Below are 27089 nucleotides of genomic sequence, written 5' to 3' on the forward strand. Positions count from 1 at the left end.
TGGACTCAAGTGTGGCAGTGGTAGTGAGGTTGGCCCAGGATCAGACATTGTTCCATTCTGCTGTACATAGGGTCGCTATGAGTCGATTCCGACTCGATGGCACCTGACACCAACAACATATAGAAATAAATGGAGTTTTGTGTGAGGGGGCTTCAAAAAGTTTGTGGGACAATTCCATGATCTTTTCATTCCATTTTGTCATGAATGTTTTGAAGCCCCCTAGTATATAGGCCTTGTATCCTACAACCTGGCCAGTTTGCTTAGTTCTAGGAGCTTGTTTGCCCATTGTCTGCATAAGATATCTGCACGCACACACAAAAGGTAATTTATTGTTTGTGCCTTTTATTTCTCTGTAATGCTTTATTGCAGGAAGTTCATCTTTGCATTGTATAGCATCTAATCTAAACATTTTAACAGCCTACACAACTACTGTCGGGTCACAGATGACCTGGTTACTCTAAATTTTATAACATAGAAATCTTTCATCTATAACAGATTGATATTCCAGGGAAAATATAATCAGGTGAATGAGTTAATGAACCTTTTCAAACTTTAACACATGATACATCTCTTAATTACAGAATTTTAGGAATGAGTATATAGTTTTATGATCACTCATAGTTTTAAACTGATACCAGTATTTTCATGATCATGAAAGAGGTGATCATTTATGAAATATCGAACCTATGACCTTAACTATTCTGTTATGATGAAAGACCCAATCTAACCTTTCATTGAATGTGATATTTATTAAAAATGAAACTCCTAGTTTCTATTACTTAATCAATAGCACATGAAGCCATTTATTAATAAGATTAAGAAGGCCTTGTAGAACTAGATAGTCTACTCACTTGCCATCTAGTTTCATTTTAATAACCAGGAAATAGCAGTCCAACCTAGAGCCAGTCTAATCTATCACATACATGGAACTTTTGCCAAATACTAAGAAAAACAAAATTTTCAGAAAGAAAATAATTTATAATAGCTATTTAGGAAAGAACTAGCCCCTTTTACCTTGTGAAATAAATAAACCTACTGGAGAAGATGTATTTTATTTGCCCATCAGTTATTATTATTTATTCATTAAAACAACAGGATTTGGCACAGGTGGCACATCAGTAAGTGTGGCAAGAAATGTACTGCATCTGCCTTAAGTGCCAGAGTCTTTTAAGCTATCTCTGTATGGGATCAAAGTAACAGCAGAAACCATTGTTGTTAGGGTCATCATTCAGTTCTGACTCATAGTGGCCATTGGAGATAGGATTTCCTAGGAGCAGCTAGTGAGTTTGAAGTTCTCAGTCCAGTATAGTTACATAAGAAGCTTAGGGGAGTAGTGAGTTTATGTTCATGGAGGAGGAACAGTTCAAAAAAAGGGGAGGTGAGAATATACTTGCACAACTTGAAGAATGTGATGACTATCACTTATCTGTACAGGTAGAAAGTATTGAGTTGTTGTATGTTCTGTTGAGTGTATTTTCAACAGCAGAATAAACAGAAGGAAAAAAAGAAAGTATTGCATACTTATTCAACCTGTATGCTGAGCAAATAATCTGAGAAGGTGGGTTATAGGAAGAAAAACGTATCATCAGGATTGGAGGAAGACTCATTAACAACCTGCAATATGTAGATGATACCATCTTGCTTGCTGAACGTGAAGAGGACTTAAAATATTTACTGATCAAAGAACACACAGCCTTCATTATGGATTGCATTTCAATGTAAAGAAAACAAAAATCCTCACCACTGGACCAATAAACAACATTCTTATCAATGGAGAAAAGATTGAAGTTGTCAAGAACTTCATTCTTGGATCAACTTTCAACACTCACGGAAGCAGCAGTCAAGAAATCAAATGATGTATTGCACTAGGCAAATCTGTTGAACAAGACCTTTTTAAAGTGTTGAAGAGCAGAGATGTCAGCTTGAGGACAAAGATGCGCCTGACCCAAGCCATGGTATTTTCAATAACCTCATATGCATGAGATAGCTGGACAGTAAATAAGGAAGACCATAGAAGAATTGATGCTTTTGAATTATGGTGTTGGAGGAGAATATTGAAAGTGCCATGGGCTGCCAAAAGAACTAACAGATCTGTGTTGGAAGAAGTGCAACCAGAGTGCTCCTTGGAGGCCAAGATGGCTAGGCTTCATCTTTCATACTTTGGACACATTGTCTGGAGAGAACAGTCATTGGAGAAGGATGTCATGCTGGGTAAGGTGGAGGGTCAGAGAAAAAGAGGAAGACCCCCAACGAGATGGATCAGCCAGGTGGCATCATTGATGGCATCAAGTGTGGCGGAGGTAGTGAGGTTGGCCCAGGATCGGACATTGTTTCGTTCTGTTGTGCATGGGGTCATTATGAGTCGGTTCCGGCTCGATGGCACCTGACGACAACAACAACAACACGTGATCTTTACTCATAGCAACCCCATGTGACATATAGAATTGGCCCTTGCTGTTATAAAGGTCATGATCCTTATGGGAGCCTATCTCCAGGTCTTTCTTCCGCAGAGCCATTGGAAAGGTTCAAACAGGCAGCCTTTCAGTCAGCAGCCAAGCTCCTAACCATTGCACCACCAGGGGCTCTTTATGATAGCCTTATTATTGCTATTTGCCATTACGTCTGTTGTGATTCAGTATAGAATTGTCTCTTAGGGTTTCTACTTTTATCTGTAATCTTTTCTGAAACAGATCGCCAGGACTTTCTTCTCTGGGTCTGCTGGTGAGTTGGAACCAGTGACCTTTCAGTTGGCAGCCACACACTTAACCATTGTGCTCCCGGGCTCTTTAATGATGTCATGGTTTTGGTGGTTGTGTGTTGTCGAGTCAGTTCTGTCTCATAGCAACCCATACAGGGCTCCCAACGTTGTAAATCTTTTTGAGAGCAGAAAGCCTCATCTTTATACCACAGAGCGGCTGGTGAATTTGACCTGTTGACACTACTGTGTGCAAGGCATTGTTTTAAGTACTTCACTTGAGTTATGTCATTTAATCCTCCTAATTCCTATGACATAGGCTCTATTTGCTACATTTTTTAGACCAGGACTTTAAATAAACTATGATTTAGACATTTTCTGGATAGTAGACACTCTGTGGAACATTTTATATTCACAGCCTTATTTCATTTTCATGTGGTCCTGGAGAGATTATCAGGTGTCATCTTCCCCTGTTACAGATGTGGAGGCTACAGCTCAGAAAAGTAGCTTTCTTGAAATCACAAAGCTTTTGCATGTTTGTGTTTTTTGCCTTTTTCTTTTCTTCCCTGTTTTTTTTTTTTTCTTTTTTTTTATGATTTGGGTATAAGTTTGCAGAGCCTATTTGTTTTCCACTCAACAGTCCATAGCCACTTTGTTATGTGACAGTGATTGCAATCCCCACATTGTAATAGCATTCTTCCCATTTCCATTAATCCATCTTTCCTATCCCTTCCTGCCTTCTAAGCTTTCTCCCTTGGCAACTGCTGCCCTTTGGATCTCCTGCGGTCAGTTTTAAGGAGTACGCATCTCCCTGATCTTCCTGTTCACCTTATAGACCTGTCTACTGGAAGGCTTTTAAATGACAGGTCCAGACCATTTAGCTCCACAGCCTGCATTCTTAGCCTCTCAGACCGAAGGTTGGTGAGAAAATCACACAGATTACCAGATGGAAAAAAGGGAGGAATGCAGTCAACTAAGTCTTGCTTGATAATATAATTCCCAAAGGCTAAACCATGAGAAGATGGGGGACAGAGGTAGAAGTAGGATTCGGCAAAGTCTGTCTAGTAGCCCTTGGAAGCAAGGGTGCTCAGTCAACAAAATCCTTGACCCCTTTCCAGTGAAGTCATTAATAACCTTCCAGGAGCTCCAGATTTAACACGACAAGACATGCAGATGTGCCTCTCTGTCTAAACAAGCAAGCAGTGTAGGGCACGAGTCTGGCTTAAAGGAGCTGCAAGGGATAAGGTCTAGCAGTTTCTCTTCTGAATGAGAGAATCAAGCAAAGGTAGGGCTGGAAAAGATTCTTCAGAGGTCACCCCTCCCAACCATCCACTCCTCAGACAGGAAACTTGGTCCAGGCAGGTGGTAAGAGGTCATCCTGAGTGAACCTAGAATGAGAATTTGGGCCCACCCTCCCAGGATTCCTCCCTCTAGCACATCAATTGTCAGACTTCCTAACTTACGCATCTCTTTTGATGCATAGTTTTTCTAGCACCAGAATAACTTGTTGAGTCTGTTCCAACTCTTAGCTACCCTGTGTACGACAGAACAAAATCCTGCCTAGTCCTACACCATCCTCATAATCGTTGCTATGTTTGAGACAATCGCTGTGTCTGTCTCATTGAGGGCCTCTGTCCTTTCAATGACTTCTTTTTCCAGGGACTGGTCTCTACTTATAACATGTGAGACTAAGTCTCGCCATCCTCACTTCTAAGGCGCATTCGGGCTGTACTTCTTCGATAGATTTGTTCTTCCATGAAAATCTATGGTATATTCAGTATTCTTTGTTAGCACCATAATCCAAATGAGTCTATTCTTCTTCAGTGTTCCTTATTCATTGTCCAGCTCCCCCCAGCATGCTGTCAGTGACCCAGAAATGTGCTTCTGCTGTCAGAATGGTGGTGTTGCTTCCCAAAATAAAAATGCTTTTTACCTGACAAGTCATCGTGAAGGAGCTGCCAATTCAGCATTGCCTCTGGTGAACCAAAATGACCTCTGAGGGGAATAGGAAAATTAGAAATAATATGGACCTTTAAGGGAGTCTGTTTATGGGAACTCTTTGGTGCCACAGAGGAGCAGCAGGAAGCTTGATCATTGTACTGCCACACTGCCTTCTATTTTCCCACATCCCCCATCATGCCAGCCGTCCTGCTAGTGTGCTTACACCTTGTCCCCTTCAAATGGACCACTTCTCTGAATTGGAGAGGTGTGTGTGCTGGGGAAAGTACTTAGAATGGCATTCTTGCCTGTCTTATACTCTACCTTTTGTAGTCCTGGTGTGGTGCCATAGGATAAGCCCTCGACCTCAGGGTCAGTTTGGACTGCAAGGTCTGCAGTTCAAATTCACCAGCTGCTCCTTAGAAACCCCATACAGGGTCTCTGTGAGTCGGAACTGACTGACTCAGTGGCACTTAACAACAACAACATGCTACCTTTTAGAATTAGAGGTTGAATTAGAGTGTATGCTGGTTTTGTGATTTTATTTGTCTTTAGCATTTAGAAATTAATAGTCTCTGAGTTTTCTTTGTCAAAATCTGGTTATAAATACATTTCTGTCTAATGACTTGTATTTTCCTTTTTGAGCAAATGCTATGTTGTGAGTACCTTGGCATGGATTGCTTCAGATAACTTTGGTGAGCTAGAGTAAGTTTATCTCTGTTGTTTCTAGTTTAAGTTTCAAGCACAGTGAGACAATATGGAGCCCTGAGCTTTCATCCCATCTTATAGCAGCATTTCCTATCAAAGCACGGTCTTTATTGATATACATAATTGATCACTTTATTAACTGTGGAAAAACAAAGACTTATTGAGGTAATAAAGCATAACTTCATTATACCCTGTATTTAAAGAACAAACATACTGTAATGTGGCTGACAGTTCCCCATTTCAGGGCTGATTCTGGTCATGGGAATGCTAAAGACTCATTGATTGTTCTCTAATGGAATTTTTCTTTCTGTAGGCCTCTTGTGAAGAGCTGAAAGCTGCCTACCGGAGGCTGTGTATGCTGTACCATCCAGACAAACACAGAGACCCAGAGCTCAAGTTACAAGCAGAACGACTATTTAACCTTGTGCACCAGGCTTATGAAGGTCAGTAGAGGGCTGGGCTGCCTGGAAACACCCTGGTATCAGATAGTAAGGTTTTAGAGACTTGATTTGTAGAGTACAGGCAGTCCCTGAATTGTGAATGAATTTCATTCCTAAATCTGTATTTAAATTGAATTTGTATGTAAGTTAGAACAATTAGGTACAGTTGGTATCTAACATTAGTTAAATGTTTGTAGTGTTGTGTGTTGTTGTGAGCTGTCAAGTCGGTTCCGACGCATAGTGACTTTATATAGGGTTTCTAAGGAACAGCTGGTGGTTTTGAACCATCAATCTTATGGTTAGCAGTCCAGTGCTTATCCTATGGTGTCGCAACAGTACTCCTTACTGTTGTTGTTAAGTGTGTCAAGTTGGTTCCAACTCATAGCGGCCCTGTATAGGGTTTCCGAGGAATGGCTGGTGAGTTTGAACAACAACCTTGTGGTTCAAACCAGCTTTGCTGTCTGGAGCATTAACCCACAGCGCCATACCAGGACTCCTGGGACTCCTTAATTAGCATATAGTATATATTGTGTAGGAGTTCTGGTGTAGCGCTGTGGGTTAATGCGCCAGACTGCAAAGTCGGTTTGAACCACAAGGTTGGTTGTTCAAATTCACCAACCACTCCTCGGAAACACTATACAGGGTTGCTATGGGTCGGAACCAACTCAACGACAATAACAACAACAACATACGTTGTGAGTCTTTCTACTCATAAAAAAACATTGAAGGAGCACTTCCAGATACACTAAAGCCAAACATCTTTGACATAATAATTTAATAGTAGTAATAATGTTTTACTGTGGGTTACAAAGTAGCACCTGTTTGTTGTTACAAACCATGATTGTTGTTGTTGAGTGCCATTGAGTTGGTTCTCATTCATAGTGACTGTGTAGGATTTCCAAGGAGTGGCTGGTGAGTTTGAACCACCAACCTTGTGATTCAAACCAACCTTGAAGTCCCGTGCTTATCCTGCAGCGCCACCCCAGGACTCCATCATGTAGTCCTCAAATTTTTAAATAATAGGCTTTAAGAGGGTTGGTTTGTAAGAACAGGTGGTACTTAAATTGGACGTTCATAACCCGGGCACTGCTTATATAGAGAAAGAGAATCTTCAGAAGTGTATAAAAGAGGTCGTTGGTGTCGTATGTTTTCCTTTGAAAGAGTAGTATTTTGCTTTTGAAATCAACCTGTGTCCAGTAAATAGCAAATGAAAGAAACAGGTGAAGTGAGAGACCACGTTGTGAATTGCAGGGGAACACTCAAGTTCTAAATCATTCAGTAGTTTTCTTCTGAAAGGGACCCTAGAAGTATAAGGCTGATTATTATGAGAATGCTTTTATTGTGTATGGGAGAGGATGCAAGAACATTTTTTCAACAGAATGTGATTTTATTGGTTATGCAGCATTCAGTAAAGGTTCTAACAAAAGAAAGAACATGATGATGTTAAAAAAAAAAACACTAGAATTAAGCAATTAAGATTTCTAAATTTCCATCTTATATATGCCAGAAAGAATTTTGTGTGGGTTTCTTTTTTTTTAATTATAATATTAAAGTCACACTTAGAACTTAGAGCATGTACCAAATAAGTTATTCATTCCCAAGCCATTTGGTTGTTTGCCCCTTAATTAGAAATTCAGAAAATGCATTTGGTAAGTATAACATCGCCATTACCTAACTTAACTCTGTTCAAGGGAACATCCGTTTGCATGGTGATCTTGATCACATCCTGTTGTCTGAATAGCTGAATGAATTTTGCTCCTGTCTAAATTATCCACACAGCACATCGGTGTCATTTTGGAGAGTTGAGGAAGAGTTAACAGAAAAACCCAACTAGTAATTGTGAAAATGCTGCAGCAGCAAACCTGCCCCCAGTGTCAAGTCTAAAGGGAGACTAGAGTGAAACAGTGAATAAATAATTCCTTATTAAATCCTAGAGATTAACTGAAGAAGTTTGGCTTCCATGTTTTCCAGCGTCAGCATTTCTTTCTTCCCCATTAGATTTGAATATGGAAAGAATCATTTACATCGCTTTTTAATTAGGCCTAAAAATATATGGGAAGTCTCTGGGGCGGGGAGGGGGACAGATGCAAAGGTCTTGAACGGAAATTGGCAGAGTAGGGGAGGGAGATCAGGACTGTGAGCCTCACTAACATTTAAACCTGTTTTGAATGCCCTTTGAATGGTTCTTGCCCTTATTGAGAAACCTTTTTCTGATGTGCTTTAGGCAAGGCAGCCAACACCGTGGTGACAAGTGCTTTGTGCCTTATAGTTAAAATGATTTGTAAAGTAAAGAAGAGAAGTGCAAAGAGAAAATGTCGACTTTCTTGTTGTCAGTTATACTTGATACTAACTCCTGGAGATCCATGTGTGCAGAATGGAATTGCTACAGAGTTTGCAAAGCTGTGACCTTTCAGAAGCAGATTGGCAGGCCTGTAATCCAAGGAACCTCCAGGTAGATTCAAACTGCCAACCTTCCAGCTGGCTGTCAAGCGCTTAACCATGTGCACCATCCAGGACTGCAGATATTTTGAGGAGTTAGTAAATAATAAAAAATTATAAATAAGATAATAATATAGCAGATTTTCCCATTGTAAGAACCTGTTGCTGGTTTACATTAAGCTTTAGAAACTGGAATTCAGTCTTTCAACATGAAATACTGTGAGAGAAACTTACAAAAGTCTTTTTAAAGGATTTATTTTAAAAAAGAGTCAGTGCTGTAGGTTCCCAAAAAGGGTGCCTTACAATGAAAAGTAGGTTGGATGCTGGGAAAATGCAATTTACCTTATTTGTAGCCATCCTTTAGGTCTGTCCTTGGTTGGATCAGAAAACAGAAGGAAAGAAATAAAACAGAAATAAAAGAAGGTCTCTAGGGAGATGTAACAGAAAGAACAGCAAAACACGGACTAACCTAATAACATTGGTGTCAGAGCGCTTAGATAGGGCTGGAAGATGAACTTTGTACTTTGTAAACATGTTTGATTTTTAATTTGCAGTGCTTAGTGACCCCCAAACCAGGGCCATCTATGATATATATGGAAAGAGAGGACTGGAAATGGAAGGATGGGAGGTAAGAGAAACTGCGTCTGGTGGCCCAGCAAGGTCATTAAACAACACCAAAACCACAAACGTTTTCATGTCTTGAAACTAGTCCCTTTTCTTGGTTTTGCTCTATAAACTTGCACCAGTCTGTCATTTTAACTTGTCCTCAGTTTTCTAACCTGTCAAGTGAGAAGAGGGGTAGACTGTGTCCCACCAAGGGGTGAGGGTGGGAGCAGGCTGGGTGAGGGCTTAATGGAAGACAGTATCTGCAAGGATACCGTTCTCTTTACACACACACTCCCTTCCACCCTCCACAGTTCTTTGCCTCTCTCGACATCTCAGGTTCTAAATGACTGCATTTAGGAAATGTCTGTCTTGGAACTATTTCATACAGTTCAGAACTACTGGATCCAATTGTCTATACTGACCCTCCCACTCTAATGTACTATGGTGTGTTGAGTCATCTCTGACTGCCCAGCCTTGTGGCTGCCCCGGGTCTCGTTGCAGACCTTCACATCCCAGTGATGGGCTGCAGATCAGCCATTGTGATATTTATTGTTGTTGTTGTTGTTGTTGTTGTTGTAGTTAAGTACTATCAAGTCAGTTCCGACTCATAGCGACCCTGTCTAGGGTTTCCAAGGACTAGCTGGTGGGAATGCACTGCAGACCTTGTGTTTCAAACTGACCTTGCAGTCCAGTGCATTATGTTACAGTGCCATACCAGGTTATCAAAACATTAAAAATCTTGTCTCTTATAATAAGTAAGACCAAAGATATAGCAAGCATCTGTCAAATAGTTTACCTGGGCAGCCATGCAATGCGAGAACTATAAGCTGACATTCAGAAGCCTCCCTTTTTTCTTTTGCTCTACCACTGACTAGATGTAAACCCTTGGACAAGTCATTTGGCTGCTTTGTACTTCTATTTTGTTATCAAAAAATTGAAGATGTGTAGAGCTACTAGGAAAAGGATTACAAAAATTGGGTCTAAAGCTCCAGATTGCTATAGGAATATCTAGATGTTAATACATAGTTGGTTCTGATGACCAAGAAATTTTGGTAGACTGCTAGCATTATATCAAATATTTAGTTCTTTTTTTTTTTTAAATCACCATGTAAGATTTTCCTTGAAGTTTTTTTTATTATTTAATCTCAAGCATGTATGTCTAGCTCTTCTAATTTCAATATGCAAACCAGATCAGATTCCATTCCCCTTCCACTGCTGCTCATGGGCCATAAAAAAACTATAGCCATAATTTGATTGTCCCACACAATAATTTGTCGTTTCTTACTTTTAAAACTTGGGAGATTTTGCATGAAATCCAGCCTTCTGTCTTCTCGTGAAAATCAGATCTAACGCTGGGTCTGAATTCCTCCATGAAGTAGCACTCAGTTCAACCTAAGGAGCCTCTGCCTTCAGACTGGGCTGTGCTGTCCAGTTTGGCCCAGTCCTTGCCACTCCCAGGTGTCACACCTAACCCTTCACTCCTTTATGTGCCCTGCCTGGTTTCAGCAGACATTTGATTTTGTGGTGTCTCGCTTGATGGCCCCAGCAGTGCCTCTTGTCACATTAGATCAATGTAGCTAAGTATTAAGGTCAATCACTTAGCATTTTTTTCATACAGAAGGAAAATAGAATTCTGTTGTGTGTATTCAGATGGCAACTGTAGACCCTTCTATTCATTTTCTAGGTACCTTGGTACACAGCCCTAGAAACTTGAAACAACAGAAATTTATTGTCTCACAGTTCTGGAGGGTTCAAGTTGTTGACTGGGCCATATTCTCTTAGATCTCTGAGGGAAGATCCTTCCTTGTCTCTCCCAGCTTTTAGTTGGCCCAGGCATTGCTTGGTTGGCAGTATCACTCCAATCTATCTCCATCTTCAAATGGCCATTTTTCCTCTGCGTTTGTGTGCTCTTTTTATAAGGACACCAGTTATATTAGGGCCCACCCTATTCCAATATGACTTCATATTAATTTAACGAATTGCAGAGTCTTGGTGCAGGCTGTAGAATAAGCACTGGATTGCTAGCCACAAGTTAGCTCCTTGGAAACCCTATTCAGGGTCGCTGTGAGTTGAAACTGACTCGATAGCACATCTGTAAAGGGCCATTTCTGAGTCCAGCCACATAAATCATCAGTACAAGGGTTAGGGCTTCAGCATACCTTTATAGAAACCACAGTTCACTGAGTCCAGCCGCATTCATCAGTACAAGGGTTAGGGCTTCAGCATACCTTTATAAAAGGAAGCCACAGTTCAGCCTGCACCAGTCCCTATTCCCTAGTGTCCCTTTTAAGTCTGGCTTTTTAATTCTCAGCAGCATTTTCCCAACTCTCGTTGTAGCAATGCAACATCTTCCTGACAAAGTATTTCATGGTTTCCTGTTGTAAAACCAAAGTGTCCATGAAAATCACAACAAAACCACACATAGTTATTGTTAAGTGCTGCCAAGTCAGTTCTGAGTCATAGCAACCGTGTGTAGGGTTTCTGAGGAGTGGCTGGTGGGTCTTAACTTCCAAACTTGTGGTTAGTCGTCCAATGCTTATCCTGCAGCCCCATCCAGGACCCCCCCACAGTAGTGATTATAAAATCCTGCAGACAGCCACAGGTGGTGAATGCACCTTTGGATATATGTCTCCATGCCTATTTTCAGTAAACTACTTCAAGGGAGTCAAGTTCTCAGCAATCCGAATTGGCTACTCTGAGCTTTTTTTATTTATTTATTTTTTATCATTTTGATAGTGAGCCTTCACTGCAAGATAAAATACCTTCAGTGAAGACTACATGGTGATGTCTCCCCAGATATTTTCAGAGATGTATCAGTGCCTAACATACCATAGGAAAATTGAACCCATTATTTATACTATAAAGGAACATTCTCACTTGAACTCCAGCTCATTTTGTGGAGCTGGCATGGACATCCCTTTAAGGGATTCCTGCAGCTGGATGGATTGTCTAATAGGAGATCTCTTCCACTTCTGTAATCGCTGCCACTCCAGGGGGCATGTTGTAGTCCCTTCATGCTGTTGCTAGTAATTTTAGACCATTAAACTTTGTCAGTTGCTGAAGGGTATCCATTTACTGCCAATTTTTTAGGTACGCATTGGGTAGTTGGTAAAGGGTGTAGGAGATTGTTCATGCCCAGTGGTGGCACTAGGGTTGGTTTCACCTAGTGTGGTGGGTGACTCCTCACCCCTACCTCATGGACCTCCTCCCATCCCAGACCACACAGAATCCATACTGATGTTTACTATCCACTTTAATCTCAGGATAATATGAGGGGGCTTTAAAAAGTTCATGCATTCTCTTTCAATTCCATTTTTCCACTAATTTGCTCATGCTCCCTCATATAGTTATAAATTGCTTACATGTAATATTACTTAGATAAAATATAATCTTTCGTAAATTGTTTGGTAAAATCTTTTTTCATTGAATTATAATGTTAGTAGTAACAAATACTAGAAGCCTTTTTAAGTTTTTTCCCCTTCTGTCTCTTCAAGTACTACTTCATTCTCAAGAAAGTTATTATATAGGTTCACAAGTACTGATTACCATAGTATTATAGCTAACACACCAGAAAATTTGACAAAATCAGGAACTGCAAAAAAACCAGCAGCAATAAAAAACAGCATGTGCCCATACTGCAGGCAGACAAAACCATGTGATTCAAAGCAACACTGTCATTGGGTATAGTAATGACAGCTCTGACTTCATGCATTGTTGTTGCTGTTAGCTGCCATCTACTTGTTTCCAACTCAAAGTGACCCTGTATAGGGTTTCCAAGGAGCAGCTGGTGGGTTTGAATCACCAACTCTGCAGTTAGCACTCTATTGCTTATCCTATAACACCACACCAGAACTTAGTTCATTGTTGTTGTTAAGTACTGTCGAGTCATTTCTGACTCATAGCGACCCGGTATACAGTTTCCAAGGAGTCACTGGTGAATTTGAACCGCCAACATGTGGTTCAAATTGACCTTGTGGTCCAGTGCTTTATCCCACAGTGCCACACCAGGACTCCATAGGGTTTCCGAGGAGTGACTGGTGGGTTGAACTGCCCCCCTTGAGGGTAGCAGTCCAGTGTTTATCCTTCAGCGCCACACCTCTCAGCTGTTGTTGTTGTTATATGCCAAGGAGTCGGTTCCGACTCATACCGACCCTGTACAGGGTTTCCAGGAGCAACAAAATCTGATGTCCTTAGTGCATTATAAAGTTCAAAAAGTAAATTAGCATCAAGTTTTAGCCTTGTTATTCATTAATATATGTAAGCTGGGTTTACAGAAAATGTTTTTGTTATAACTAACTTCAGGAATATTTTTATTTAAAATAATACATTTCTCCTGAAATACTGCAGAACAATTTTATAGACCATCATTTTGGTGTCACCCCTTGGGACAGTGTCCCCCAGTGCCATCTATACCCCCCAAGTGATGCCTGTTAATGCCCCAAGTGTCTGAGGTGCTGTGAATCTAAAGATCTGAAAGCATATCACAAGATTGTCACTCCCTGCCCCAGCAGTAGCTTTAGCTCCCGTTTTATTGGTAGAGGCTAGAGAGGAAATTTGAGTTTTTTTATATTGTATAAATTATTGGCACTGTTTTCAATCATATGATACATTTTTGTGACCTTCCAGAGACTTTGTTGTTCTCTGACAGGATTCCAAAGGAATGAAATATAATAGTTCCCATCTTGTAAAACAACCATTTTTGTTCTCACAGTTGGTCACCATGTTTGTGGAGATGCTGACTTTGAAAATGAAACTGGTATCTTAATCAGAATAACTAAAATCCAACCTTTAGCTGTGAATTAGGTAACTGCTGGCAAGTGGAATGGAAACCAGATAGTCTAGATCCCCTGTCAATCACTTCCAGATTCTAGACTACATTAGAGGAGCCCCCTGTGGTCCATGTCATCTGGAGTGTAGATTTGGTCTAGAGTTCTTTACATCACCCATCTCACCTTCCCAATCTCTTCAGCATCAGTTTATTAATATACAGGAAAAGCTTTTAAAAAGTAAATGAGATAGATGTCTGTCAATTCCAACTCACGGTGACCTCCACACCTGTCAAAGTAGAACTCTGCCATAGAGTTTTCAATTGCTGCTTTTTCTTTGAGACCTAACAAAAATAACTTCCATTAAAAGTTGACTGCATTGAAGACATTGGCAAAGAACAAGGGAATTGATGGAATACAAATTGAGATATTTCAACAACCTGCTGCGGCACTGGAAACAAACACTCATCTATGTCAAGAAATTTGGAAGACAGCTCCCTGGTCAACTGACTGGAAGAGATCTGTATTTGTCCCCATTCCAGAGAGAGGTGACCCAGTGGAATGCGAGAAGCATCAGGCAATATCATTAATATCACATGCAAGTAAAATTTTACTAAAGATAATTCAAAAACAGCTTCAACTGTACATTGACAGAGAACTTCCAGAGGTTCATGCTGGATTCAGAAGAGGACATGGAACAAGGGATATCATTGCTGACATCAGAAGGATCTTGGCTGAAAGCAGAGAATACCAGAAAGATGTTTACCTGTGCTTTATAGACTACGCAAAGGCTTTAGATTAAGTGGATAATGACAAGCTATGGACAACATTGTAGAGAATGAGTATTCTGTACCACTAATAGTGCTCATGAGGAACCTTTACACAGGCCAAGAGGCAGTTGTTCGAACAGAACAAGGAAACACCGAATAGTTTGAAACTAGGAACGATGTTTGCCAATCTGTATATTGAACACATAATCTGAGAAACTGGATTATATGAAGAAAAACTTGTCATCACGATTGGAGGGAGACTCATTGACAGCCTACAATTTGCAGATGATACAACCTTGCTTGCTGAAAACTAAGGGGACTTAAAATACTTACTGATGAAGATCAAAGACCATAGTCTTCAGTGTGGCTTGCACCTCAATATAAAGAAAACAGAAGTCCTCACCACTGGACCAATAAACAACATCCATTTAAATGGAGAAAAGATTGAAGTTATCAAAGATTTCATTTTGCTCAGATCAACCATCAACACTAATGGAAGCAGCAGGCAAGAAATCAAATGACATATTGTGTTAGGCAAATCTGCTGCACAAGACCTTTTTAAAGTGTTGAAAAGCAAAGATATCAGTTTGAGGACTAAGGTACACCTAATCCAAGCCGTGATATTTTAACTAACTTCATATGCATCTGAAAGTTGGACAGTGAATAAGGAAGACGGTAGAAGAACTGTTGCATTTCAGTTATGCTGTTGGAGAAGAATATTGAAAGTACCATGGACTGGCAAAAGGACAAACAGATCCGTGTCAGAAGAAGTACAGCCAGAATGCTCCTTGGAAGCTAGGATGGCTAGACTTCATCTCTCATACTTCAGGCATTTTGTCAGGAAGGACCAGTCACTGGAGAAGGATATGATGTTTGGTAATGTGGAGGTTCGGAGAAAAAGAAGACGACCCCCCAATGAGATGGAATGGTACAGTGGTGGCAGCAATGCGATCAAGTACATCAACGATCTTTAGGTTGGCTCAGGACGGGGCAGTGTTTTCATTCTGTTCTACACTGGGTCACTAGAGTCGGTACCAACTTAATGTTACCTAACAACAACTACAAATATATTAGCATCAAGAAATCAAAAATAAGGACAGACTGAAATTGTCACAGAGGAGACTAAGGAGACATGACAACTAAATGCGATATGGTATCTTCAATTGGAACTTAGAACAAACAAGAAATGTTAGTGGGAAAACCTGTGAAATCCAAAAAATCTGAGCTTAGTTAATAGTAATGTCGGGTTCTAAGATTTGACAGATATTCGTGGTTGTGTAAGATGGTAACATTTGAGGAAGCTGGATAAAGGATATATAAGAATACTCTATACTATTTTTATATAACTTTTCTAAAATTATTCCAAAATAAGTTAACGTGCTAGAATCATAGAATTTTAGAGCCAGACAGTACTTGAGAAATCATCTAATTTAACACCCCTCATTTTGGAGCAGAAAAACTAGAGTTTAGAGAGGCAAAGTGATTTGCCTTAGGTGCCCCAGCAGGCTAGAGGTGATAGTGACACTAGAAAACCCAGGTTTCCATCCTTTTTCCACTGTGTACCTCGCTTTTAGACATCTCCTTATCCCCACCTCTTTCTGCAAAATAAGTCTTCCTGGATGGCATAGGGCTTGATCTAGTGGGTCAAGGTGAACAATACAGGTACCTGTGATACATTCTGTTCGTGAACAACGATTGCAAATATCTAGTATTTACCAGCAGTGTCATTTAGGATACAGTATCCCTGGATATTTATGCCTGGAGGTTGTTGAGATGGAATAAAGCAAGTTATGACTGGCTATAGGAGGCCTGTCCAGCTACGTGTCATCACTGCTGTAGAGGGGGCAGCCTCTTGGACTTTTCTGCAGTTGGTTCTGGCTATGTGCCAGCTATTTGCAAAAGTTGTGTAAAATAAGACTAGAAATGGGATGACCTAGCAACCTTTGGAATATCTGCCTCTTCAGCAAGAAAGTCGTTTACAGCTACTAATCACACCATAAAGCTTAAACAGCTTGAAGTCTGAAACCTAAATCTTGCCTTTCTCTGGGCTCTGTGGAGCCTGATGCTTCCTAGTTTTTGGATTTCTTGCAAGGTTCCAGTCTAAAATTTTAGTTCCTGGAATTGTATAAATCTGTTTGTGGACAGGGGAATTCTTATCAGGATAAATTCATGGATCTGTGTATGTCATAGCTTAAAATTATGGCTAATCAAACATGTTTAATCTACATTTTAAAAGATAGCATCTTATCTTGTTGAGTACTGTGTTCAGTTATGAAACCCTAATTCAGGTTAGGAAGAGCTCTCTGTCCAGGTTTCTTATCCTCGGTAGCAGGTCACTTAGGCTACTACTTGCTGAGGTCCAGGTCATTCACAGCAGCACAGTCACAGGTTCAAGAAGTTGGAGTTTTAAAGTCACTAAGGATTTTTAAAAGTATTTAAAATCAAGCTTACATTTTCCCTGGTGGTGGTGGTAGTGGTGGAGGTGGAGTCAGTTCCAATTTATAGCAATCCTGCATAGGGTTTCCGAGGCTGTAAATCTTTACGGGAGAAGAAAGCCTCATGTGTCCCCTGAGGAAACCTGACTCATAACCACTACGGTACCAGAGCTCCGTACATTTCCCTGAAGCCCTTTTATTTTTGTTTACTTTTGATGAAGGAAGATGCTAACAGGAGATTGAGAAGATAATGGAAACTCTAAGAAACTGTATCTTGCTTTTGCTCAGTCCAAGCTGTAGGGTAACTTTGAGAAAATGAAAGTGTCATAAGTGGTTGCACATGGCCTGGATATTTTTAAGAAGTGAAAATTTTAAGAATGAGCCTGCCAAGTGAGGGATTTTTGTGAGGCCACGAAACAATCACTATCATACCAGTTAGGACTTTCCATTTTTCTTATATGATCTTACCCATCTTTTATTTTTGAACTTCCTTGATAGCTGCCTCCCTCTTTGTAGTCATTGCTAATTGATTGTTGTTGTTGTTAGGTGCCATTCAGTTGGTACCGACTCATAGCGACCTTATGCACAGCAGAACTAAATACAGCCTGATCCTGGGCCAACCTCACTATTGCTGCCACACTTGAGTCCATCGATGCTACCACTTGACCCATCCATCTCGTTGGGGGTTTTCCTCTGTTTCTCTGACCCTCCCTCTTACCAAGCATGATGTACTTCTTCAGTGACTGGTCCCTCCTGACAATATATCTGAAGTATGAGAGACAAAGTTTGACCATCTTGGCCTCCAAGGAGCACTCTGGCTACACTTCTTCCAAACTGGTTCTATTGGTTCTTTTTGCAGCCCATGGCACTTTCAATATTCTCCTCCAGCACCATAACTCAAAAGCATCAATTATTTTATGGTCTTCCTTTATTCATTGTCCAGCTTTCGCGTGCATGTGAAGCTAATTGATACTGGCTTATTATATTGCACTAATGAGGCTGGTCCCTGTGTTCCCTGGACTGTGTCATAGAATGGCTCATCACTGTTCCATTAGCATCTCTTAGTTAGTGCTTTGAATGTGTTTTTTCCTTGTGAATGCGTAACTGTCTTTTCCTGATTCTGCCCATAGGTTGTGGAAAGGAGGCGAACACCAGCTGAAATTAGAGAAGAGTTTGAACGCCTGCAAAGAGAAAGGGAAGAAAGGAGACTGCAACAACGAACCAATCCCAAGGTACACCCGGGGCCAGCTCTTAATGAGGGTGTCTTGAAAAGCATCATTCCAGGATGGCAAGTCTAAAATAATCGGAAGTTGGTAGCTTTTGGAAGTAATAACATGCAGAACTGGACTGAACAAAATTTTGCTTATTTTGTCTCAGAGTAGTATCCTTTCAAGAAAGCAACTCCCTTGTGGCTGTCAGCAAAGCTGCTGCTGCTACTCCTGTTGCTGCTGGCCTAGAGAACAGTGTTGGAACCACAGGAAAAGAAAACAAAACTAATCCCATAGTTTTTCCAAAAGCCACAGAAACCACCAAGGCAGAAACTAAACTAGTTCTTCAAGACCTTGTTCCCTCATGCAAGTGGTATTCAGTTTTAAGGACAGCCACATAACAAGGAGCTCTGGTAGCGTAGTGGTTGCAAATCGGGCTGTGAACCATAAGGTCAGCAGTTCGAAACTACCAGCTGCTCCGCGGAAGAAAGATGAGGCTTTCGACTCCCGTAAGGATTTACACCCTCGGAAACCCTGTACAGGGTCGCTATGGGTCGGAACCGACTCAAAGGCACTTAACAACAACAACAACAACACATAACAAAGCAGGGAGGCCCCAGAATTCCTTGCATACCAGTTAGCATATGGAGAGCTAGAAGATTCAGAGGGTTTAGCATTAGGGAGGGGGTCCTCTACTTTTGTCACCTCAGGACAATATTGCCATGACACCAGTCTCAGTCTGTTTCAACCACCATAAGGTGGCCTTTGCAACTCACCCAAGTCTGTGATGGAGTTAAATTGCTTAACCCATGAAACTCTGGGGTCTGAGAGTTACTTTTCTGTCATGTGTGAAATACCTTTCTCCTTCAATTTGCTTGAGAGACTATTCTGTGTGTGCCCCAGACCTTTGCAGATAGGATAGCGGGTTGATTTGAGATGCCACTTGGACTGAATGGCTAATTGAACATGGCCCAGTGTTGTTCAGCTGTGTTTAATAGAAGACTTCACAGCCGGGCTCTATCACTGTGACCCGGACAGCCTGGCTGGCAGCCTGTCACCATCCTGATAAGCTGGGAGGTCCCCCTTACATCCTACCCCACCCTCCTGTCAGACTCTTCTCAAAGGCTCCTGTAATCAGGGCCAACTCAACAGCATTGTTGAGAGGGACAGTGAAGCCTGCAAAATAATAGGGAACCTCAGTCTTTTTCTTTTAAATCCCTAAAGAAAAAATTCTGGCTTGTAATTGGAAACCATGCAAACTGAACTTCTAATAATTCTAGAAAATAGTTTTAAAAGACTCCTGTGACATTTAAGGAGTACTGATGTGGCCCTGTGGGTTAATGCACTGGACTACAAGGTCAGTTTGAACCGCTAGGTTGCCGAGTCAAGCTCACCAGCTGCTCCCTGGAAACCCTATACAGGGTCACTATGAGTCAGAACCGACTCAGTGACACTTAACAACAACAACATGACATTTAAGGGTGTCCCTGAGGTGGCACAAATGCTCAAGTACTAACTGAAAGATTGGCTGTTAAATCCACCCATGAACACCTCAAAAATGAGGCCTGGCAGTCGGCTCCCGAAAGGTCAAGCCTTGAAAACCCTCTGGAGTAGTTCTGCTCTGCACACATGGGGAAATCAGGTGTCAGAGGCAACTTCACGGCAAATAACAACAGTGGATGGCATCTAGAGGACTACATATTTAGAACTCCCCCATCGATTGGAATCCTACCTTTTAGAGCATATTTGTTATTCCAACTCTTCCTTTCCTTCCCACTCACCCTCCCTTCAATAGATGATGACTTTAGGGAGGGCCGAGTTACCTTTGGTCAAATGAAGGTTGAGGATTGAAACATCGGGTGAACAAGTCAGGAAGTTTGAGATCATTGGAAGAATTGACAATCCTTGAGGCGCTCTGTCTATGCTGTCGTTGTTAAGTGCCATTGAGTCGATTCGGACTCATAGCAACCCTGTGTAGGGTTTCCGAGGAGTGGTTGCTGAGCTTGAACTTCCAACCTTGCAGTTCAAACTGACCTTACAGTCTAGCGCATTAGCCCGTAGCGCCGTTAGTGGATTCTTTTCTAGAATCCCCTTTCCTCCCCCAGGCCAGTGCACAGGGCCTGGCATTGGGAGGAGGTCTGGTTTGAAAGGTCAGCACTGGCAGATGGAGTGGGGGCAGGGACAGGAGCCTGGCAGGGACAGGCTGTTACATTGGGATTTTTGCTGTTCTGGCTGGAGTTTGGCTGCATTCAGAGCAATGAAAAGGAAAGAGAGTCTCACTGTAGTCCTGAGCCTCTGTGTCCTGTGATAAAATTGGCCATCTGGGTGTGTGCAGCAATTGCTTATTGGAATTCTATGGAAATGTGTCTCCAGGCCATGTTGCTATGAAAGGAGGGAGCACAGCTGTGATCGTTTCATACAAGCATGCAAGTTATTTTAAAATTTCCAATACTTTGCTACTTCCATAAACTGCTTCCAAATAAATAAAACATTTTTAAACCAGAAATATTGAGTGCTAACCAGATGTTGGCAATGCAGCATTCTGAGGAGATGTTTTGAGCTGGGTCTTTTAATCCATTTCCGAGTTTTGTTTTGTTTTTCAAGATGAACAGAAAGGCTTGGAAAATTCTCATCCTAAAAAGAAAGGGGTGATTTTTAAGAAAACCACGGGGCAAAGCGCACTTTTGATGGCCATAGGAATCAATACTGGCCTGTCACCCAAAACCCTACAAAGTACCACAGCTAGTTGAGAATTAGCTGACTATGTGGCATTTGTTGGTATCACCACTTGAAACACAGATGGCTGTTTCTCTCCATTTTCATCAATGGGAAATCACTAAGTAGGTATTTCTCAATAGGGTGTGTATACCAACAAAAGGCAAAAAGGTCTAAGTTAGAAATAATGCCACTCATAAGATGGGACCCAGAGAAAGCAGTTTCACCTCTGTCTTCATTTCCTCATGTGTAAAATGAGGACATCTGTCCAAACTCCCATGACAACTTGTTAAGACATTGAAGAAGATGTCAATTTATTAAAGAAAGTTAAGCCTACTGTATAGATGCAAAGAATATTATTATACCAAGGTGAGGCTGAGGCTAATATTCTTCATTTGTTTGAAGTAGAAATTGCTTGGTTCAGTGAGGCACTTTCTTTGCCCCATGATTGCTGGCTTCTGTCTATTGGAATTTAAAAATGGCCCTCTACCAACTCCATCAGCCCTGTCCTGTGTTGCTAGCCACTGTAATTCTTGACTTGTGTGAAAAATGCTATAAAAAGCATCGTGGCACCAAAAAAGGTGGATTAGCTAACTCTAATGTATCCACTTTTGCTTCTAGCTTTGCAGCTAATGCATACACACACTTAGACAAAAATAGAAGGCAAGGTGGTAGAGCAAGAGCCCAGGATTCCGATCCTTCCACTTTTCAGTCCTGCAGCCTTGGTCAAGTCTCTCCTCTGGCTGTAGTTTCTCCCCAGGTAAAAAGAAAAGTTTACCAAGCAGGCTGACTGCATGGGGTCAAATCCTTAGGCTCCAAAATCTTCCTAATAACTTTTACTTTGGCCTGTGGGAATAATAAAGTCCTCTGTGTGTATTTTTCACTGAAAAATGCCATGCTTGGGTTGCTGTGGCCCTCCCTGTGGAGGGGAAGGGAATCTGACTAGACAGGCCATGTGGATCACCTGCTGGGGGTTTGACTGGGCCACTCTGGCTGTCCACCTCCAGTGCTAAGATCTGTTATGTTATTTGCATAATCCATCTATATTTCTTATCTTTTAGAAACTAAGCTCCTAGAATAGGGTGGTTCTATGCCATATTCACTTCATATTGATTATTTTAATTTCTTTCTTTTGTGACTACTCATAAATCTTATCCCTCTGTGGACAGCAGCTGCTCTGAGAGTCCTTCAGAGATGACTAGATCCCAGGCAACATTGCCTGACTTTATTATTGCTTCTTAATGAACTTGTTTGGAGCCCCTGTGGAGCAGAGGATTACATTTTGGATTGTTTGGGGGGGGGGGGGGCTTGATTGTCTGTCTCTGAGGGTATATATTGTTTCATATATATTTTTTGACCTGGTTACATAACTTTTTTAGAGGTTGTTACATTATTTCCTGGATCATTCTACTGGTGTCTCCCTGGCAAGACCTCTTTTCTGATTTTAGAAGGGCTACATTTACATGATCAGTATAGCTTCAAATGTAATCTGGCTTTAATCAGAAAAATTTTTTAATAACTATATCAAATCATGTAACCATCCTAATGTTTTTTTATAAATCCCTATACATTGTTATTATCGTAAACGTGCTGTTGAGTTGGTTCTGACTCATAGCGACCACTTATAGGGTTTCCAAGAGCGGCTGGTGGGTTACCAGTCCATTGCTTATCCTACAGCACCATGGGCTTGTTTTCTGTTTGTTTTTTTGCTTGCTATAGCTGGCTAATAGCGGTTGTCATCAGAATGAGCCTGTGTTATGACTCAGTCTGTTTCTGTGGAAATTATTCTGATGTCATAAAACTGACTGGACTTGGCTGATATGATAATAGCACAGAAGAAAAGCTGTTGGAACCCATATGTTTGTTGTGCTCAGTGGCAGAAAGGGACAATTTACGTATGCAAAAAAAAGGGGCTGGTACTGAATTTTAGAGTATGGGAAATTGTCACATAAGGAGATTGGAGGAAAGTCTGAGAAATGCAGTTGTATAAAACTGAGACCTTGGAGAAGAAAGGAAGTGGCTGGCTATTTAGAAGGCTCAAAACACCAACAAGTGCCATTGAGTTGATTTTAACTCATGGCAGCTCCATGTGTCACAGAGTAGAACTGACTGAACTCCATAGAGGTTTTCATGGCTGTAATCTTTACAGAAGTAGTAGATCACCAGGCTTTATTTCTCTACTAATCTTTCAGTTAATAGTCAAGCATAGACTGTTTGCCTCACCCAGGGACCTTTTAGAAGGCACAGAAGGTCCAAAAGATTAGAAGAACTGCTCCGTCCCATCCTGGTAATATAATTACTCACAAACAAGATTTCAGAATTTAAAGACTGCTGTTTATAATTGAGGGGAGTTGGTCTTAAAACCCTACTGTTTGAGTTTCATCCCCCACAAAATTTGAGACTACAGGTCACTTGCATCTCATATAAAATGACCTGAAAATGGTCATCCCAAGCAAGAGCTATCATGTGATACAAAGTGAACAGATTTTACATAGCCTGAGTTCTGGTGTGGCACTATAGGATAAGTACTACACTGCTAACCACAAGGTCAGCAATTCAAGCCCACCAGCAACTCCTCGAAACTCGGTTGGTTGGTCATGTGCCATGGAGTCCGTTCCGACTCACAGTGAGCCTGTATAGAGTTTCAGAGGCTGTAAATCTTTACGGGAGCAGAAAGCTTCATCTTTCTCCCACGGAACAGATGGTAGTTTCAGACTGCAGACCTTTAGGGTTAGCAGCCCAACTCATAGCCACTACTCTCCCAGAGCTCTTTCGGAAATGCTGTACATGTTCCCCATGAGTCAGAATGACACTTAACAACAACTTATCACCTATTTGGTTGGAATTTTCCATTTGTAAATAGTTACTGTTGAGATGCTGTATAACAACAATAACAAAAAGTTACTTTTATTATCCTTATGGTCAGATAAAGAAATCTGAGTTTGAAAATAAATCAGGTACATTCCTAGCTAAATGAGCTACTGCTGCTCTTCAGAGAGGGTGGGTTAATGGACAGGTTCCAGCCAGGTGAGAAGCTCCTCATTGAGTGAGAAGGGCTTTTACCTCTCACGCTCAGAACTTCAGAGTGATAGAAGTGAAGACACATTTTCACAGTCACAAAGCCAAGACAGGACAGAATCAAGATGCTAAGAGAGCTCAGTGAACTGGAACAAAAGGATTAAACAAGCACATGACATTTAACAGGAATAGATATGCTAGGTAAGGAAAGGAAGAGACAGGAAAAAATTGACTTGACAATATTAGCGACAATTTAGCATATTTTCGGGGGTGCTGAATAGAGTAAGGATGATTCATTCATTCAGCAACTAATGTAAGTTTGGTGCCTGTAGTATACTAGAGCTCTGGTATGGCATTATAGGATAAGCACTGGACTAGTAACTGCAAAATCAGTTCAAACCCGGAAGCCACTTTCAGAAACCTTATGCAGGGTTGCTATGAGTCAGAACTCGCTTGACAGCGCACAGCATAGTGTGGCAGGGACTGTTTTAGCTTAGCAGTGGGCATACAGCAGAGGAGAAAATAGACAAAACCCAGCTGTTATGTGAAACTTAACATGTAATAGGGGAGAAAGAAAAGATGCTGTAAATAAGTATATCAGTTACATATTGTTCTTATTGTGAAGTTCCACTGAGTCGGTTCTAACTCATAGCAGCCCTTAATAGGGTTTCCAAGGGAGGACTGGGAAGGTGATAATGGGAACAGAACAAGGTTAGGGGAGAAGGTTGTGATTTTAAATAGGGTGGTCAGGCGTCATTGAAGAAGTGACCTTGGAACCAAGGTGGGAAGAAGATAAGAGACTTAGTCATGTGGCTATGAGGGGAAGGGCCTCCCAGATGGAAGGAACAGCCAGTGCAAAGACCATAACAGGGAAATGGGTCTGGTATGTTCAAGAAACAAATAGAAAAGAGGCCAGTATGGGTGGAACAGTGATGGAGAGATTAGTAGCACTTGAAGTTAAAGAGGCATATTTTTAATTCCCCTAGTAGGAAACAGGTCCAAGAGAACAGAAACAATATCAGTAAGTGAATATTATAGGAAAATGATTTGGGATCAGTATGTGGAACATTGAACAACTAAGGCGGCTGTGGATTCATGGAAACTGCACTTTTATCCACTGTTTTGTCTGATGCACTGGCGTCTGTGATAGTTCCAATTTTATGTAAACTTGACTGGGCCAGGAGTCTCAGTGGTTTGGCAAGTAAGACGTAGTCATCCCCCATGATGAGACTGGCTATGAGCAGCCAATCAGTTGAAAGGAAGTTTGCTTGGGAGTATGGCCTGCATCCAATATATTGAACACTTGGGAAAACTTTGTTTGTCTTCTGCTGGCTCTGGATTCTGCATCTGGCTCGTCATCTGACTTCCAGTTCTTTTGGACTTGAGCCGCTGGCCTGCTCTATTGCTTGCCATTCCTGGGAGTTGCTAGCAGCTGGTCATCTCATCTGCCTGCCTGCCCCCTGACCTGCTGATCTTGGTTTATCAGCCCTGAAGCTACCTGAGTCAGAAGCCTCCAACTTGGCATCGGGCAAAGGGACTTGGTACTTTCCCACCTCTACAACTGTGCAAGCCATTTCACTGATAAAAACTTCTTTGTATATATACATATATAAAGGCACTCTGGTGGTGTAGTAGTTACGAATCGGGCTGCAGACCTTAAGGTCAGCAATTCAAAACTACCAGCTGTTCCTCAAGAGAAAGATGAGACTTTTTGCTCCCATCAAGATTTACAGGCTTGGAAACCCTTTACAGGGTCGCAATGAGTCAGAACTGACTCCACGGCACATCACAACGACAACGACATACATATATAATGAGCTTCACTGGTTTTACACCTCTAGAGAACCCAGCCTAAGACATTATTTGTATCTTCCAAGAGGCCAGGGCTGGGAGTATATAGTTAAACCCAGCATTAATAGCAAAGTTCAAAAAAGCAGAAAATAACAGGCTGGCAAAGGTGTAAAGAGACTAGGACCCTCCTACACTGCTGGTGGGATTGTAAAATGGTGCAAACAGAATAGGTTACTCTCCACACACTCGAATGCCTCTGCATAGTCAGTAGCAGCTAAACATTTTTCTGGAATTTTCTGCTTTTAGCCAAGCTACATCTGAACATCAGCAGTGAAAATTTTCATTACAGGTCCTCTTCTGAATCCAGCTTGAATTTCTGGCAGTTCCTTGTTGGTATGCTACTATAGCCATTTTTAAGTTATCTTCAGCAAAATTTTACTTGCATATGATATTAATGATATTATTTGATGATTTCTGCATTCCATTGCATCACCTTTCTCTTGTGATGACATAAATGAATGGACCCTTCTGGCGTTGCATTCATTTGTTAAAACATCTCAATTGGTTTTCCATCAATTCCTGGGGCCTTGTTTGTCACCAATGCCTTCAGTGCAGCTTGGACTTATTTCAGTCATACCATTGGTTCTTGATCACGTGCTCCCTCCTGAAATGGTTGAACATCAACCAATTCTTTTTGGTATGTTGAGTGTGTATTCCAGCTTCTTTTGATACTTTTGATACCTGCATTGTCCAATATTTTGCTCATAGAATTCTTAAATATTTCAACTCAAGTCTTCAGTTTTATCCTCAGTCCTTTCAACTTAAGAAATAGGAGCATATTCTTGGTTTTCAAACTCCAGATCTTTGCACATTTTATTATATTTTACTTTTTCTTTTCGAGCTTCTCTTTAAAATCTTCTGTTCAGCCCTTTTACTTCATTTCTTCCATTTGAGCACGTTTCAGAGTTTCTTCAGGCATCTAATTTGGTCTTCTCTTTCTTTCCTGTCTGTTTAATGACCTTTTCCTTCATGTTTTATGTGCTTGATGTCATCCCACAACTCTTTTGATCTCTGGTCATTAGTGTTTTCAGTGCATCAAATGTAGTCTTGAGATGGCCTCTAAATTCAGGTGGGATATATGAAGGGGCTTCAGAAAGTTCTTGAAAAAATGAACCAAACCGTACCTCCCATGATCCTCACTATCCAGCTGGGTTTACTAATCCATTGCAGTGGCCACACAGAACTCAGACACCATACTCACAGTTAGGTGTTTATTAGGAGAGTGAGCAGGTTATAATTCAGGGCCAGAAATGCTCAGGGCACAGTTGTTCCAGTCAGCTGCTTATAACTGCCCATAAGACACACCACTCCATCATAAGCCTCAGCCTGAAGGCACTTGCTTCTACCTCTGAAGGTCACCAAACCTAGCTCTCCTATTGAAGTCCCTAGAGACACCCCTCTCTACTACCCAGCTTCCTGCCCACAATCACTCAACTGTACTTGCTCTATGAGCTGGGCAGTTCCCTGCTCTGTCTCATGCTCTGGTTCTTGGTTCTGCTG

General features: G+C 41.2%; 1 protein-coding gene across 3 annotated transcripts in view; it reads left to right on the forward strand.

Annotated features, from left to right (window-relative positions):
- Positions 1 to 27089, forward strand: part of DNAJC11 (DnaJ (Hsp40) homolog, subfamily C, member 11) — a 98703-nt gene that overhangs the window by 37297 nt on the left and 34317 nt on the right. For 2 of the 3 annotated variants that reach the window (XM_006873104.1, XM_006873103.1), the window contains exons 2-4: positions 5655 to 5784; positions 8775 to 8848; positions 17928 to 18029. In XM_006873104.1, coding sequence (XP_006873166.1) covers positions 5655 to 5784; positions 8775 to 8848; positions 17928 to 18029 — 306 coding nt within the window. The remainder of the gene's footprint in view (positions 1 to 5654; positions 5785 to 8774; positions 8849 to 17927; positions 18030 to 27089) is intronic. The other variant, XM_006873105.1, reaches the window with a different exon arrangement.

Source organism: Chrysochloris asiatica, unplaced genomic scaffold (assembly GCF_000296735.1).
Source record: "Chrysochloris asiatica unplaced genomic scaffold, ChrAsi1.0 scaffold00223, whole genome shotgun sequence".
Taxonomy (NCBI): Eukaryota; Metazoa; Chordata; class Mammalia; order Afrosoricida; family Chrysochloridae; genus Chrysochloris; species Chrysochloris asiatica.